General features: G+C 44.5%; 2 protein-coding genes and 1 non-coding gene across 4 annotated transcripts; 2 read left to right on the top strand and 1 right to left on the bottom strand.

Annotated features, from left to right (window-relative positions):
- The first annotated feature begins 3377 nt into the window (after positions 1-3377).
- On the top strand, positions 3378-4441 carry LOC100833139. The gene has a single exon (XM_003560901.4). It carries the CDS (start codon positions 3620-3622, stop codon positions 4121-4123), a length of 504 nt encoding a protein of 167 aa, XP_003560949.1. The 5' UTR covers positions 3378-3619; the 3' UTR covers positions 4124-4441.
- A 2255-nt stretch (positions 4442-6696) lies between these two features.
- On the top strand, positions 6697-13219 carry LOC100831219 (pantothenate kinase 1). Of its 2 annotated transcripts, none has more exons than XM_003564077.4 (17): positions 6697-7086; positions 7174-7305; positions 7844-7884; positions 8713-8829; positions 9041-9160; positions 9247-9341; positions 9419-9512; positions 9938-10069; positions 10485-10597; positions 10804-10927; positions 11302-11421; positions 11513-11607; positions 11682-11775; positions 11967-12092; positions 12172-12284; positions 12420-12609; positions 12726-13219. In XM_003564077.4, exons 1-17 carry the CDS (start codon positions 6963-6965, stop codon positions 12867-12869), a joined length of 1974 nt encoding a protein of 657 aa, XP_003564125.1. In that variant the 5' UTR covers positions 6697-6962; the 3' UTR covers positions 12870-13219. The 2 variants fall into 2 exon arrangements, with proteins under 2 accessions (XP_003564125.1, XP_010227876.1); XM_010229574.3 differs by having other exon boundaries at positions 11272-11421.
- Positions 13220-14008: 789 nt separating this feature from the next.
- TRNAS-GCU lies at positions 14009-14090 on the bottom strand. The gene has a single exon. It is a non-coding gene; the product is annotated as a tRNA-Ser (tRNA).
- Between the last annotated feature and the right edge of the window lie 3712 nt (positions 14091-17802).

Raw genomic sequence — 17802 nt, 5'->3', positions numbered from 1 at the left:
AAGACGATTTCGGCCCAAACACCCAGCTAACGACCCCCTCAAAACCTCTCCTAACATAGGACTAAGTCGTACCCGCAGGATCGACTGGACCTATTCAAAAAATATCGATGTGTCAAATTTGTCCAAATATACGGCGACCTTCGCTATAAGACCAGCGTACACACCCTACATACTATTCTCACACTTGAGCCATCGAGTATTGGCACCCTGTACTCCTGTTGTTTTCTAGAACAACAACAAAATCAATGACACTTATTATGGATCAAATAGAGTATTTCTTTCCAAATATTGTGTTTGAGCGGAGTGTTGTGTTTTGCAAGATATGCTGTTAAATGATCCAGATTTTTATAGCCAAAGAAACTCCCCTCTCCCAATATCAATCTCAAAGTTATTCATCTTCGTTGAATAACCGAAAAAAGAATTGATGAAGAACAATCTACAAAGAGTTTTTTATGCTTGAATATAGAAATGCAACAAAGTAAAGTACTGCAATTTTTGTACTTTTAATAATTACATAACTTAGAGAAAAATATATTAAAGTGACATTAGAAAATAAAATATAAAACTTGAAAGAAAGAGTTTGCAAGATGTACAAAAATTACTATACGAGCATTCGCCTACTCGGTAACGGTGCCGGAAAAATGCTCGATGTTTGCTCATTTGATCTCTCTAGCAATCATCAAAGAAATGATTGTTTCGAATGGCGGAAGTTTATTGTTGAATTACAATCTTTCGAGGCCCCAAGCATAGAGGATGTAGACGGCATCAACTTTTCCATAAGCGGTTGACTCAAGGTGTATCAATTAAGAAAAGCCTTTACTTATTTTATTTTATTTTGAGCAAAAATTAAGAAAAGCCTTTTCGTTTCTCCTTAACCGATTTGGACCGAAATCCTGGTACAGCCCATGTTCTCCTTAACCGATCCTCTCGCTTTTGTTTCCTCCTGGGCCAAAGCCCCACACACCTCAGCCAGCCCGAAGACCCATCTCCTCTCAAAGCCACCTTCCCTCTCCTACCTTTTTCTTCTCCTTTCGTTTGTTTCCTGGGCCACACCTCCCATGGCCCATCTGGCCAGTAGCCAGCCCAGCAAGCCTGCTCGTCCCTGCACGCCCGCTCGCTCGCCTGCCTTCTCCCACGAGCGGGCAGTTTCTGCAACCCACGCGCCGCCGTCTCCTGCGACTGACGCCACAACTCCGGCCGCTCGAAGCGTCTCTCTGGAGCCATTAAACCTTGGCTTAAAACCTTGCATAAGTAACGCTAGAAAAAGTTTCTGGCTTTGTGTTGTATGGGCACGGTGCCATTTTTCCCCGGTCGTCGGCTGATTTGACGCTGCAGCCATTCGTAGCGATCACTTCTCATCAATGTCAGATCACAGAGCACATGTCGTGGTGTTGTCACAGCAGATTTCATAAGATGCCTTATGTTGGGGCTGATGGACGAAGGTGGATCCGGAGAAGGAAGGACGTGATGAGAAACACGCACAAACACACAAGCAGACGCAGATTTATCCAGGTTCGGAGCCCTCTTGTCGAGGTAACATTCCTACTCCTGCCTTAATGTATAAGCCGAGATACAGAGATCTATAATGGCGCTCCTTGAGCTGTATTCTTGAGGAAGAAGAAGGAAAAAACCCTAAATGTCGAAGTGAACCGATCTCCCCCTCCAGAAAAGGGTAGCGCTCCTATTTATGGACCGCCCATGTCACACTGACATGTGGGTCAGGGACTAACGTTATCTTCTAAGAGCCCCGCCGGGCACGCGCCTTGGTTCCCTCCGGGTGGTGCCGCAGGGGACAAGACAATTTTACTTTTTCTAGCGCCCTGCAACAAGTACAGCGTTTGCCTGCCGGCTTCCGTCACTGATTTTCTTTCGGTGCTTCGTTGTGTAGTCGCCTGGCACCGCGACGTAAGCGGCGATTGCTTTCCCGTGATAAAGAGAACGCTTGCTTTACTTTGCGCCATGAGATAAGGATAAGACCGTTGAGTAATCTCGGCAGTGGCCGAGATCAGGATACTCGTTCTTATCCTGCAATCACATAAGACAATATAGTCAAATCGGTATTAGTTTGGCTTAAGGATGCCGGCATGTCGGCTTTGTCTTCGTCATCTCGACTAATATGTGTCGTCGTGACCTTACCCGGGGTCATCCCTTTCTCTATTTTCTGCAGGCACCGGGCAGCCGCTCTCTTTTATCTGGAGTTCTTGACAAAAGTCTCTCTTTTATCTGGCTTTACGTGCCTCTGTCGTTGACGCCGCTACAGATATGTGGGCCATGTGACGCATTAAGCTTCTGCCTCGTTTCATTCCTTGTCTTGTAACATCCGGGGCAGAAGTGACTGGCGATCGAGCACGCAACGCAGGTCGCCGCCGGGCTCCGTTTTTCAACCCACGGCAGATGAAAAGAGCTAGCATGAAACCACGGCAGTTACTTCAGCCATGCTAGTACTAAATTTCTTTTTGTACTGTTGCCTGCAGGCTTTACACATAATCATCCTGCAAAGTTGGTGGGCGCGCGGCACCAAACATCGTTGCATCCATGTGCCTAGCTTGAAGACCTGATCGGCCACCGGACACCAAATGATTGTGCAAATGGACCGTATGTATCTGTGCACCATGCAACAATAATACTCCCTGAAGTATCAACGGAAAGTTGGGAATCATAACGACCGGCCTTTCGAGTACGATAATGAGCGTGCCTATAATGAACGATGTACCAAAGTGCACAATCAATGACCCAAAGAAATAACCAAATTAAGCCCCATCTGATGACCAAGATCCACAACTTTTGCCGTCGGCTAAAGTACTAGCGGCGCCTTTGACACAAACTGGGCACTACCGGCGACAGTTAGAGGGCAGGTAGTGGACGGCGCCACACTTTCCCCTACTCAAACTGTGTCAACGGATGCATATATGGGCTTTGCACGCTCGCATCGGCCGTCGACGTCGTGTCAGTATCACTGCACAAATAAACGATTATTTCAGATATCTGTCACGTTTTTCTTTTTGCGGTGATCCCAAACTTTTTTTTTCCCGTGTTGTGGTGATGTCAAACCTTGTGAAAGACTGATTTGCAAACATGTGTATTTTCTTGTATGTCAAGATATTGTACTCCAGTATTTCCCCCGGTCAAACCAGCTTCCGGCTGGATGAGGGCCCGCGTGCCGCCCCGCCCCAATATCAAGAACCGTCATGCCCTGGTTGGATCGTAGAATCTAGCATAGACTTGAAATTCAGGAATCGATCTATTGCACTTTTTCGTGAATCAATAAAGCGAAACTGTCTCAAACAATTTATTTATCCAAGGTTGCCGCGCTTTCGCATAATATGGGCGATATATACCGGGCATGTCAGCATTATTACTCACCGGAAGGAATCCCCTCATCCCAAGTAAAGCTGTATGCTCCAGTATACTCCTTGCGAGTTGCGCCCCTACCGTCTTCTTTACCTTCTCTTTTCCAACTATAAATACGAACCCCTTCTCTATGAACACAAACATGTAGCATTAGCTAAGCAGAGCATACAAGCAACAAGGAATATATAGTTGATCACATCCAGAGAAGAAACTTCAAACTTCGGTCTTTTCGCTAGGATTAACTGATAACTTTGCCGAATACACGAGCATGGCGAGCGGCGGCTACGGCTCCCCCTACTCCTACTACCAGCCACCCCCTGCAGCCACCCCCTACTACTACAGCTACGTACACCAACCGGCCAGAAGAGGATTCCCCGGCGGCGGCCCTCGCCCGTCGTCCGTCCCCCTCTTCCTCCTCCTCGCGACGCTGCTCCTCCTGGCCGCCGGCACGCTGTACGCGTGGTTTGAGGCGGCGGTGGAGAGCCTGCTCGGCCAGCTCCGGCCATTGCTCGTCCTGTCCCCGTTGCTGCTCATCGTCGCCGTGCAGCTCTGGGTGGCGAGCGCCGGCGGCGATCGGCGGGGCGGCTTCGCGTACCTCCTCTGGCAGATGGCGGCGGGGGACGACCAGCAGCCGTGCTACGACGGGCGGTGGGACGGCGGCGCGTCGTCGTCGCCATGGGGCGTGGCGGTGGCACTGGCGCTCGTGCTGCTGCTGGTCTCGTGCCAGTCGTCGTTCCCGGACTGGCGATCCCCGCTGTTGCGCCGGCGGTGAAAGCTACGTGCGTAAGGTAGTGGGATCGGCCACTCTGATTAGGCGATGCGAAGCGCCTTGTTGGTATTATCAGGATGGCCCTTTTTTATGCCGTGTAAATCCCTGAATTTAGATGTTTCGTGTTTCCGTAATCCAGTTTGTAGTTGTAGTTGATCGGGACTTAAGAATTTCATGTCAAGTAGCTAGACTAATTTATGCACACTCACATGCACGAGAAAAGCCTTTTGTGAAAGGACATCTCCAGTCAATAATCATGCAGAAGGGTGAATAACTGTAATCATTTGGCATGTTTATAATGAGATCACCGATTACAAGCCCGCACCACCAGCCCGGCCCCTGCCTCTGCCTGCTTTTTGCGGAGCTATATCGACACTCTCCTGGTCATCAAACAGAACCCTCAAGCAGATGTTTCGAAAGAGAAGGAATGTGTTAACTACAACAAGCAAGACCGACACACCCTTTTATGCCGTGTAAATCCCTGAATTTAGATATTTTGTGTTTCCATAATCCAATTTAGTGGTAGTTGGTCGGGACTCAATAATTTCATGTCAAGTAGATCGATTAATTTTTGTGCTCGCATGCATGAGAAAAAACCACTGTGAAAGACATACCCAATCATGCAGAAGGGTAAATAACAACTTGTTCAAAAAGAAGCGTGGGCGCGTGTTGTTGGCGAGCTCTTTTTTTTTTTGACTGTTGGCGAGCTCTGCAGCAAAGAAGGAGAAAAAATGAGGTAAGAAAAAGGAAGTCTGGCAGCCTATCTTCTTGTAGCCCAGCTCAGTCCATCCGGTGATTTTGGAAGTTTTGGTTCTGAAAAATTGAAAGTTAAAAATAGAAGTCCAACTGAATATTATTTTCTAAGAAAATAAATAAAAGTTTCATCCTTGAACCATTTTCCAAAAAAATAAATATCTATCCCATGGATGAAAGTTTGTGAAGAACAACACAAAGTTTGTTCCTGAAAATCTGAAGGTTTATGAAAAGGGAAGTTTACCTGTCTCTCTGAGAAACTTCATTCTTTAATTTTTTTTGAAAGACCGTCTAAAAATTCCGGGAGTTGGAAAACCATCAATATGTACCGTACCTAGAAAACCAAAAGCTGATCATCTCTGAACTTTTGAGTGTGGGTTAGCATTTCTAGAAAGGTTTTTTTAGTGCATTTGTAGAAAGTTGGCTACAGAAAGACTCGAAGCCGCACGACGGAATGAGGTAAGTGGCCCGGTCGGTTTCGCCCGCAAGGTAGCTTGCGGGCAGAGGTAAGGATTTGTATTTTCGGCTGGTTTATACCGCAAGGATTTATAATGTCCTTTGATGTGTGCAATTATACACATCTTTTTCTGTCTTTATGCTTCGTTAGGGAAGCTGTTTCTTTCGGGGTTCATGATTTCTCATGCGACTTACTTGCTAGGAATGTCAAATCGGATTAATCAAACGGGATATACAAAATAATTACTTTGTGCTGTCGTCTGATTTGCCCGAAAGTGGAAGGTGCATGGCGAGAACAAACTAAGGAAGAATCTTGGAGCACCTTTCGTCGAGAATTTTGTGCCATCTCTCTAGCTTCTCTTTCGGCTACGTTCTGCAGATGACTAAAGTAGCTTTCTGTGATAGTTATCCGTGTGTGGGGCTCAACTCAGACCTCTGTTATATGATTTTTATTTGTATATTTTAAAGATTTGTTTGGAAACACAAGGCCCAGCATGTCCAGAAATATCGGCAGACCAATTAGATCCGTGTAAGATCGGGCTAAACCAGCCCAAAATGACCCAGCTGGCCCAGTAGTAGCTAGCAGACGGCCTGTTGATAATTGGCATGCCGAAGGCAACCCATCGGCCATCCCATGGCCGCCACGGCTTTCGCACGGGTTTCACTTCACAGTGGCCAGCGTGTGCCAAGAAAAACAAAACGTGGACCGTACGTGTAGTTTCTTTTTTTTACGCGACCGTACGTGTAGTTGTTGGTTACCTGTTAGTCTGGTACCTACTGCTTGCTGCCACCTGCCAACAAAACCATTACCGAAACACGTCCGCACTTGACTGCTTCCAACGACCCCTCTTCCCTTGGGCGGCCGAACGTCTGATCATTATTAATCACGGCATTGGCAGACTACGACCGTAGCCGCGACCCATGCAGCTATCGATTTTGCCGTGCTTGGCATGTGCACTGATCCGTTTTAGCCGTGCACCCAAGCAAAAAGCATTTGCTTCGTGCATGGGTAGCGAGGAATGGGGATGATGGGCAGTAGAAGTTGCACTACGTAGCTCAATTAATCTCTCTCGGTCCAGCCGACAGCGCATGGGTGAGGAGGTGACTGATTGCACGTAGTACGGTGTCAAACCCGGGTTAAGTGGTACTACCGCGTATGTCCGTTGATGGAGAGATATCAATGGTCCGCAATTGCCCATGCATGTTGCGTGAGTGAATTAAAAATCAAAGGAAACTCTCTTTTAGGAACACAATTAACCAGGGCCCACAGTCATGCGCGGACCCAGCTGGCAGTCGTATCCAAATCCAAACCCGATCCGACCTGGCCGTACTTGTATCCCGGCTTCTGTAGACTGCAGTCCTGTTCCCAACTCAGAATTCAGAATCCCACCTCACCCACCGGCCGGCCACCACCCAGCCACGCACAGCTGCGATCGCACCACGCAGCCACCAGCCGATTCCTCAATCCTCCCGCTGTGTGACGCAAAGCCCGAAAGTCCAACCGCGCAACGCGACGCAGGCACACATCGCGCCGGCAGTCAAACCCGAGGCAACCAAGGAAGAGGACGAGCCGACGAGGGAGGCAGCAAATGCGCGCGTGAGGTGGCCCCCGACCCACCGACGGCGCGCGGCAATGGGCCGGCGGATCGACCTCTCCGGCGCGGAGATCCGCGGGGACCCGGCGGAAGACGGGGGCCCGCCCATCTTCCTCCCGCGCCAGCCCGCCGCCTCCCCCCTCCTCGCCCTCGACATCGGAGGTAGCATAATTAGCTCCTTCCGCTCCCCCTTTTGCTGAATTACGGTTGGGTTCGGGCGGTTATGAAGATTTTGGAGTCTGGTCGCAGGCACCCTGATAAAGCTGGTGTACACGGCGAGTTGCGGCGGCGAGGCGGAGCTGCGGTTCGCCAAGTTCGAGAGGCGGAGGCTGGATGAGTGCTTCGAGTTCGTCCGGGCCGAGGGGCTCCTCGGCTGCAATGGTACGTATCCCTCTGGTTGGGGCGCTGAATTGGCTGATTTCTCTCCGGCTCTTGGTTTCGTGGTCTTCATATCTGAAACTGTCAATGGTGAATACTGAAGAATTCGGTGGCCTGAGAAATAAGCAGGATATGATGGTAAGAGAGTACAGCTGTGTCGCAGCCGTTAATTTCTCAGGAATTCAAAAGTTTGTGGTGTACTGTAGCTGATGATCACCTCTAGGAACTACAGGCCTACAGCTTCCTTTTTTTTTTTCCGCCAGGGAGGACAACAAACCCTAAATGTTTTGGGTGCCGACTCGTTAATTATAGCTTCCTTTAACTATTGAAACGGATGACTCTAGAAATTACAAATTAGCTGTTGAGAACAGCTAATTTCATTTGCAAGCTTTCTATTCTATGACAGCAATGTTTACCTGCGTGACAGATTGCTATTTTAGTTACCATGTCAGAATTTCAGCTTTTTTCTGGTGTTGGATGACTAGTCATGTGATGGAGTATTATTTTTATTGTGTGTTAAACTGTAACATTTTCATGTCAGGGACAAAGACAGGGTCAAGCAAAGAAAATATGATACTGAAGGTATGTTTTTTTCTTGTGTTATCTATGTCACTGGAGTAGTACCGAACTAACGACCTTATTGGGTTATGACCCAAAAGATAAATACATTAATGCAAATGGAGGAGACCTGAAAAAGGTTTAATGCAAAAGTATATCATTTTGGCAGTTGGCACTTGGAAGTGCTTCTGTATTTATTTGCAGTAACACGTGTCGCGTGCTTTACCTCTTCTCGTACACAAAATGTTCATACTTCCAATGGTGCATTAATTGCGCACCGTAGCCTTGGATGGTTTCATGGGGTTGAGTCAATTGCCATATATTAATATTAGTAGGTGCTTCTGTCAACATCCACCAAAATAATTCTTGCTAGTTACATTTGATTGTTACAAATAATTATTGAATTTGATTCTCACCTGCTCGCACCATCATTAGTTACTTGCATAGAGTTACAGAAATAAAATTTTGTCGCCAAGCGACAGATTGTAATTTTTTTTTAGAGCGATAGGGGGCCTAACCCCCTGTTTCCATTTTTTGGGTGCACTAACATACTTGCTTGTAGCTGAGGCAAGACCTTGGCATTCCGCTGCCCCAAGTATCAATAGTTGCAAACACAAACATGCTGAATAATGTGCACTTGTGAATTATGACTGCCACTATGAATACATATGCACAACAATTTAACTGAAGAATGTGGAGCATAAAATTGCTGGCTTGCATTTTTCTTACAGCCTTATAAAATGGTTAATACATACTGCCATCATTTTATATTTGTCCTTTAGCAGTATCCTTTATCTGAGGTGGACCATAATATAGCTTGAAAGAATCAAGTCTAATGGAGATCATTTGCAGGCTACAGGTGGTGGAGCATATAAATTTGGTGATGATTTCCGGGAGAAATTAGGTGTTTCTCTTGACAAGCTTGATGAAATGGATAGCGTTGTTTCTGGAGCAAACTTTTTGTTACAGGTGAGTCGCAAGCAAATCTCATAATACCTATGTGAACTTTTAAAAGCCCTATCACATATTGTAAATCTCCTTCACGTAGGTTATTTTCTCAGTTGATATTCTGTAAAGGATCACTGCATTCTTGATCACATAGGCAACTTGTGTTCCACAAGTTCAGATATTTAGTTCTCATTTATACCCTGTTTTCCATTTAGCTGATGCTTCCTTGCAGAATGTTCCTGGGGCAGCCTTCACTCACATGAATGGAAAGAGGAATTCAGTTGATATTTCCCCAGATAACTTGTTTCCTTACCTTCTTGTCAACATTGGCTCAGGGGTTAGCATATTAAAGGTTGGACTTCTTCATCGTCATGATACTCATATGGAAATGCAGCAGAATGCAGCTCATATAACCATGTGTTATCAAGTATAATGCAGGTGAATGGAAATAGAAAATTTGAAAGGGTTACTGGGACACATATTGGTGGAGGTACTATGTTTGGTTTAGCAAAACTTTTAACAGGCTGTAAGAGGTAAAGCACATCCTTTAGTGTCATAAATGTCTTGGCTTACATAGTTTCTTCACTAATGTATTACCATTCTCTCCTAGTTATGATGAATTCTTGCAATTAAGCCAGAAAGGGGACAATTTTGTACTTGATCTAATTGTGAAGGATATATGTGGGGAGCTTGTTTGCCAGAAGGTTTATCTCCATCCTCTCCTCACACCTTTGATTATCAAAGTCTTTCCTCTGTTCTTGCAATGATATGTACTTGGCCTTTTCTTTTGCTTTAGTTTTGGTGGGCCAGTAGTGCTTTAGTGTGTAACCAATTATGTCAAACTTGAACATTTGCTAGGAGAATATTGACTGTTCCATCAATTGCTTTGCTTATGATTCTGTAACAACGTAGTGGTATTAGCACTTGTGAGTCAGCTTATTTCTTACGATTGCCTAGAAAGTAATATGACTGCTGGGAAGTGGGAACACTATCAATAGGATAATGGACAAAACACATCAAATACTTATCTCGACAAACTTTATTTTGTTATAAATTAATTGATCCTCATGTCATCAATGAGCGTTAATCCTTATGGATGATTAATTTATCTTTTCCTTCTCTGTTCCAGCAAGGACTATCAACATCAACTCTTGCTTCTAGCTTTGGAAAAGTTATTACGTCCATGAAAAAGCTAACAGATTATAGATCTGAAGATCTTGCATCTACATTGTTGAGCGCCTTTACCTATAACATTGCACAAGTGAGTTTATGTTGTGTATTTCTTCATATTACTAAATTATGCTTATTATCTTGGAACTGAAAAAATATTGAAACCGAACAAAGTTAATATGTTCTCTCAGCTACTACATGGCTGTCTACATATGGTATTCAACATCGCTTTACTGGAATAAAAGAAAACTTAAGCAGATGCACTTGTTGATTTGAAGAAGAAAGCTTAATGGCATAGTGCCTTCTACAGTTCTACTAGAAAAAGAGACATAAATGAGGTTACTCTATGTTACATAAAGTGCTTTCATGTAACGACAAATTATTTCAGCTTAAACTAATTGCATATAAGATATTACACTTTATGGAGTCTCACCTATAGGTATTGCTCTGTTTGTTGTATTTTCATATATTAGTTTGATATAACACGCATCGTATGTGTCCTGCAGATTTCTTTCCTTGTTGCATCACTCTTGGGCCTCAGAAGGGTCTTTTTTGGTGGATCATATATACGTGGACACAAAAGCACAATGGAAAATATTTCTTATGCACTTGACTTCTGGTATGCATTTAATGTCCCAAGTGTAATTCTCTGATGAGAAATTGTCCACAAAAAATATAGAGAATTTTATATGCCTATATTAGAATTTCAGTTTGTGGACCTCAAGAGGATTCTACAGAAAGCTCATTGGGGTTTCTCATTCAATATTTTAGAATATCATTGTATTTACCTTGGATAGAATCTTAACATTTAGGTATGTCATTCAGGTCACAGAGTCAAAACCAAGCTGTATTCTTGCAACATGAAGGGTATTTAGGTGCTCTTGGTGCCTTGATGAGTTACGGGGGTCCCAGAGATGAAAACTTGACCCTCGAGGATTCTCAAGAGAAGGTGAGTATCTTTTTCCTGCACTCCATTGACTCCACAAGAAACAAAGATACGCTTGAGTACCATGTTTTATATAAATTCAGTGCTTGTCACTGTGCACCATTGGATACAAATTGCATATGTTTTAAATAAATCAGAAGTGAAAGACTGATCTATACCAGTCCATTTTTGTAATACATGTGACTTATTGTTAATTGTTTCCTGGGTCTTCTGGGTCTTTACTGGTCATAGAAGCATCTTGGGCTCATATGGTTGAATGTAATATACTAACAGATAGTTCTACATGCAGTTGCAAATAAGAACATATGCCAAAAATTATTATTGTTATGCTGCTTTATCTTTCCCAGCTTAATTTTGGGTTTCTCCCATTGCCGAAGGAAAACACTCAAGAATCAGCAGCTCCTCCTGCTGACGTGACTTCAGCAGATGAACATAATGACAGCAACATATTTCCTTATCTCCTTGTTAATATCGGATCTGGTGTCAGCATGATAGAGGTTTGCCAGTGCACTACTTCTCATTCATTTTCTTATATTCTTTACTCGTAAGTTGTTCTCAGCACAAAAATAAAAATAAAATACATGACAGGTAATTGGTAAGGGGAAGTTTGAGCGAATCATTGGATCCCATCTGGGTGGTGGTACTATCCTTGGTCTTGCAAGGCTTTTAACTGGCTGTTCCAGGTACTACTAATATAACTTGTATGCTTATGAAATGCAGGATTTTTCTTGATACATGATTAAATATTTGGTATTAGTTATGAGGAATTCTTGGATCTGAGCCAGAGGGGCAATAATTTAGCCGTTGATTTGACCGTTGGAGACATATACGGGGAGCATGGTTATCCAAAGGTATTTTATCTATACTATGTAAAGAAGCTTTGTTCTGTGAAATTTCTGCTAGAGTAATATTAATATTTATTACAAAATGGGTAGCCGCCTTACCAGCTCTTGTACAGTTATAAGGATTAATTTTAGGTCTTTGACATGTTTGATATAAAGATTAATTTTATGTCATTCGTTCTCGTCTCTATTTACACCAGATTGGTCTTCCAGCATCCACTACTGCGGCAAGCTTTGGAAAAGTGAACTCAAGCAAACTTTCAGATTACAAAGTAGAAGATCTTGCAGCAGCTCTACTCAACTCTTTCACCTACAACATTGGACAGGTATTTTCTCCAGATATTGGAGCTATCAGGTGTCATTCATGAAGAACCATCTAAACCTTGTTTTTATTTTATCTTCTAGATAGCCTACTTTGTGGCTAATCTGTCAGGCCTAAAGAGAATCTTCTTTCGAGGTGCTTATGTTTGTGGTCATGAGAAGACCATGGACAAGATTTCTCGTTCCCTCAAGTATTGGTAAGGAACTTACTATTCAGATATAGTGACAAATATCTTAGCAGCTGTACTTAAATTCTTGCTATCCAGCAACATGGGAACAATTGTTCCACTGTGACCAGGCAGTTCATAATTGCTTACTACTTTTGCTCCCAGGTCCAAAGGTGAAGTTCAAACGACATTTCTGTGTCATGAAGGGTTCTTGGGAACCCTAGGTGCATTTTGGAGTTACGAGAACATGGGAATTGACGGTTTGGCATCACATGAAGTCATTAGGGAGGTCTTGCTTGGTGCTCCGTACACCGGGCAGTTCCCATCTGTACCACTGACTCAAGAGCAGGACGATGTAGGTGACATGCATTAGCAATCTAATGAAATGACAACTTTTTCTTCAAAGTTCAATGCCAATGTCAGGACCTTCTCCTTTTTATTGGCATTTGATATTGTATATGCTTCGTTTAGGGAGAAGATACAACCTCTGAAGTGGAGATGGAGAGGCTGCGGCATGACAATGCTGTTCTGAAGGCTGAGCTTGAACGTCTACAAAGGGAGAATGCAGAGCTGAAAGATAGGTTAGTAAAATGTGGTGAAGCGTCTAACTTGTAAAGTAATAAAAGTAAGGTCACAGTGGTTAAGAGTGAATCCATCCATGGTACAAAGAACAACATGGTGATACGTGGGGCACAAACAGCCTCAACTTGTTGTAACCTGTAGTAGTTTTGGCAATGGTTCAAGGGTCGTTTGCACAGAAAGAATTCACACATGTAGTTGCCCCAAAGTAGCATCACTCTTATAGTGAGCCCATGTTGTATAATTTATTTGTAATTTTTATACAAGAGAGTTTGTGTCTATTTCCATTTTTATGGTGTAACCTTTACTGTTTGTGTTGTAAATACAGAAGCAGTATGCTTAAATTAATTAATAAGACATGGTCTTGTAAATATATTTTAAAAGTATGCAAACGTTCACAACTGGATTTGGACTTCTTTCCGGATGAAGGAAAACAATATACAGAGTGAAGAGTCCTCAGTTCTCACCCGGTACAGGTACGTGGTTTTTGTCATTATCTGGTTAATTAATTATTTTCTGCTTTTCTATGTCTTTTATAACTATAAAATATATTCAACGCAACACAGGTTAGCAATCACAAACTGAGCTTGGGTGTGACTGATACCTATTGAGCAGTGATGTTAGTTCCAGTGTACTACAGTACTACCATGTTCGAACAAAATTCCCCATATATAATGCATCAGAATTAGAGGTGCAACACGGTGATCCTGAGGGTACCCTTTGACCCTACTTAGTTCAAACAAATGAACTAGTTTTTCAAAAAGTTGTGTAATTTTAAAACTTTAGTTCATTTGGTTGAACTAAGAAGGGTCAAAGGGTACCCTGAGAGTCACAAAGTTGCAGCTCTAATTAGAATGTCGCTCCGACCTCATTATCCAGTCAGCCAAAGTAAGGCCCTTTGAGTTGTCAGTAGTATCTTTTCGCTTTTGTTCTAAAGAGCAATGTTAAAAGGAGAAGAAAAAGACGGCAACGAATGTTTGAACTAAATTTATTTTGAATAAGAACTGGTTGGACTTTACATGTTATCGGACAACCAAAATTGTATGTGGATTGAGCGACCACGAACGTGTAATACCAGTGGTGCAATCAGTTAATAAAGCTCTTGGGCAAAAAAAAAACATGTCAGATATCACATGATTTCTTCAAAAGGAAAAAGGATAAGAAAAAAAGAGAAACGACGCCTGAGAGATTCGAACTCTCGCGGGGAAACCCCATGTACTTAGCAGGCACACGCCTTAACCACTCGGCCAAAGCGTCTTTTATGTACTATTTCACACCATTATTTTTCTCATCTTAATTGGATTGCTTAGGCAAAGTTACATGGTTTAACTACTAGTACATGACAACCGTCAGCCGATCACGTACTTTGCATAAGTCACATCTCACATAACCAAGTCTTGTTTTTGCGGGGAAGTCTCTTGACTCTTGGTGAGTGGTGACTCACTAGTAACCGCAACAAAATGCAAGAACCACCAGCTGCCTTGTTTCCGCAAGCAAAGCTAGGCGCAGCTAGCAATGGACTTGAGGGTTAAGCAAGCGCGCATGGAGCGGACGTTTCAAACCACCCGAGCACGCATTTTGTTTGGCTTGCAAGAGCTGGCCACCGCGTCCGGCCGGAAAGCATGGCAGCCACGTGAACTAACGTTAACCTATCGCTGATACGTACCCTGTTAACTCTAGGCCCGGCAAGGCAAGTAAAAGTAAGGAAGCTCTCGAAAATGGACCACGTATATACGTGTTCCCTGCAGCCGATTCAGCTGGTTTACTTAGCTTTCGAGTTTAATTAGTGGGTTAGCCGCAATCAAATGGGGAGACTACTAAGTACGTACTCACCAGCGATGATTCATCACTACTGCTACAGAAAGAATTATCAGTAACGGTCAGAAAATCTCATCACTAACGGGCGGGTAAAAGGCATTTTCTTTTCACTTTCCTCCTTTTATAGGCTAAACCCGGCCGAAAAATCCGGGCCACAAGATTTTTATCTTGGACACGTGTCCCACATCAATCAGGAAGTGAAGCGGTGAAAACAGAAACGGCCACCCATCATTTGGGCGCAAAAATCGATGAAATTATTATGCCTTATTTACTGTGCAAAAATCGATGAAATTATTATGCCTTATTTACTGTGCAAAAATCGATGAAATCATTGTGTCCCACATCAATCGGGAGTTTAATTAGTGGGCAAGCAAATGAGGAGACTACTACGTACGTACTCACCAGCGATGATCCATGGCATCACTACTACTACAGAAAGGTTTATCAGTAACGGTCGGAAAACCTTATCACTAACGAGCGGGGCGATCATTAGTGATGGTCCAATCATCACTAGCGGACTGCCCACCCGTTAGTGATGATTCCATTGACGTGGTTATGACTAACCACGCACTCGACTCGAGTATACCCGGTACAGCCCAGCTGGGGGACCACAAGGAAGCCTACCTCGACTCCAGCAGTTTACATGCCAAATCTTGTGACTCAAGACAAGGAAGGTTAATTAGAGCATATTTCCTCATTGTAACCGACTTGGACTCTACCCGAGACCTGAGTTTCTACATATATAAAGGACCAGGAGGGGGAGCCAAGAGGACACCCCCAACTTAGATACAAGTCGCCTAGACGCACTCGACGACTCGGTGCATCTAGACTATGCGGCACCCCATTGTAATCGACTCATCAATACAGATCCGACAAGTAGGACGTAGGGGTATTACCTCATCGAGGGCCCTGAACCTGGGTAAATCGTGTCCCCTGTGTCCTTGTTAGCCGACGAGTTCGCCGACACACACTCATCTTTCCTTGATACAAGTCCATCAATATGGACATTGTCGAAGTTACATCTTCGTCATTGGCGTCGTCTGTGGGAAAGAAGTGTGTTGGAAACACGACCTCGGCGGTTTCAGATTCTTCAAACCCGTCGTCGACTCAGGCGGAGTCAATTACCTTCGGGTCCTTTCACTTTGTCATTGCCAGCCGTGCGGTATTCAACGCGCTTGATGCTGGCGTGGATCTCGTGTTCGGGGAGTTCCATCTCCGAGCCGACCGAACTGGCATCCTTTGACTACCAGATCTAACTGCTCCAACTCGGAAGAGGACGCTTCTTCTTTCACCTTTAGGTAGGATCCCGCTGACAGATCTGGCAGAACCACTCGGAGGGCAAGACTCCCCCGAGACTCCCTCCGGGATCGAAGCCAACCCGCATTGTCATGCAGAAAGCCCCGTCCCAAGCGACGCTGGTGACTTCCTGGAACAAGAAGGCTGTCATGACATCACCAATTCTGCGCCCGAGTGCGCCATCGCCCAAGTCTTCATGACAAATCCTGTCACCTCAACTCCTTCGACTGCGGATACGATTGTAAATCCGCAAGGTGGTCATCCAGCAACGGAGAAGTCGCGGGTTCAAGCAGCCCTTGACTCGGGAGTTCTCATGAATGACCCAACTCCTGCAGAGTTGGAATTGTATGCGAACTCCTTGGCCAGGAACCGCTTTAACTTGGTCAAAGAAAAAGAAGAGTTTGTTAAGCAACAGAAGTTCGAAGCTGACAAACTTAGGGCCTGTTTGGGAGGGCTTCACTTCAAGCGTCCATAAAGGCTCGGCTGGAGTCATCCGACACCTTGGGCAAAAGCGCTCCCCCTCTTCGAAATGCCCATCACGGGTCTCGTTTCCATAAATTACCCGAGGAAGACAGAACAAATGCGTTTCGTGATTTCTCTTCAAGCTTCTTGTCAGCAGATGACCGCAACAAGGCGACACTTGGGATTACTGAAGAGGCACTCAGCGATGTGAGTACTCGCCTATAGTCAATCCCATTGCCCAACAATGACCCGCGCTGGCGCGTCCGCGAGCAAATCCCTAAGGGTGTATAAGAAAAACTGAATTAGAAAGAACAAACGGTGCCATATGTATAATTCAACTTACTCCAAATTAAGGAAAAAGAGGATAAAGTCGTGGTCAGCGTATTTATTCAGACAGTCCTGCAAGTATTTGATCGCCGGAGCTCTTGAGTGCTCCTTTTCTGGCTCTAGACCGATGTCACCATAGTTGAACACCGCTGGATCTAGTATGGCTACTTTTTTACTCTCCATTCGCCGCATTTCCCTTATTTGGTAGGCAAACCTCCTTTTCCACACGACGCCTTCGATTCCTTATATTTCTTCATAGCAATCTTTCCGGGGACAACTTCAAGATCATTCACAATTTCTAAGATTTGCAGACCAGACTTCTCCTTCGGCGTTGTCCCGTGCTCCGTCTGATCACTGGCCATATGCTGTGCTTGTTGTTCATGTTTCCGAAAGGATTTATCCCGTCAGTGCTGAGACCGAGCCTCAGGTTTCTAGGCTCCTCGCCGAAATCTGGAAATGCCGTGTCGAAGTTCCTCCACTGAGTCCCATCGGCAGGGTGTCTTAGGACCCTAGGTTCCTCCACACGGTAGTGCCCGTCAGGATCGATTGTTGCCTGCGCCGGATCGTGATGGATGACATACCTCGCGTCCTTAATGTTCTGCATCCAACGCTCAAATCGGCCACCTGCCGAAAGATACTAGACAGTCTTTGCCGGCCTACCCTTCATCACTTCTCCCCCATCGTCTTCGCCAGCTCCGACGTTTTTCTTCTTGTATCTCGATGCACCGCATATGTGGCAACTCTCATGGTTCTCGTACTCTCTAATGTATACCATGCAGCCGTTTGGACATGAATGATGTTTCACGCAATCTAATCCAAGCGGGCATGTAATCTTCTTCGCCTCGTATGTGTTCTTGGGCAACTTGTGTGGCTATGGAAAAATCGAAGCAAGGTAATTCAACAAGTCCGTGAAGCCCTTGTCTGACCAGCATGATGCTGTCTTCAGCCTCAGAAGTTCGAGCGTTACTTCGAGCACATTGTTTTCTTTGCTAGCTCCATCATACAAGGGTGTGTTTGCGTCCTCCAACAATTTTTTGAACTTCGCACACTCTGCCTCATCTTCGGG

The sequence above is a fragment of the Brachypodium distachyon genome, chromosome 1, assembly GCF_000005505.3.
Source record: "Brachypodium distachyon strain Bd21 chromosome 1, Brachypodium_distachyon_v3.0, whole genome shotgun sequence".
In the NCBI taxonomy this organism is placed as follows: Eukaryota; Viridiplantae; Streptophyta; class Magnoliopsida; order Poales; family Poaceae; genus Brachypodium; species Brachypodium distachyon.
This window is presented reverse-complemented; position numbering and strand designations above follow the sequence as displayed.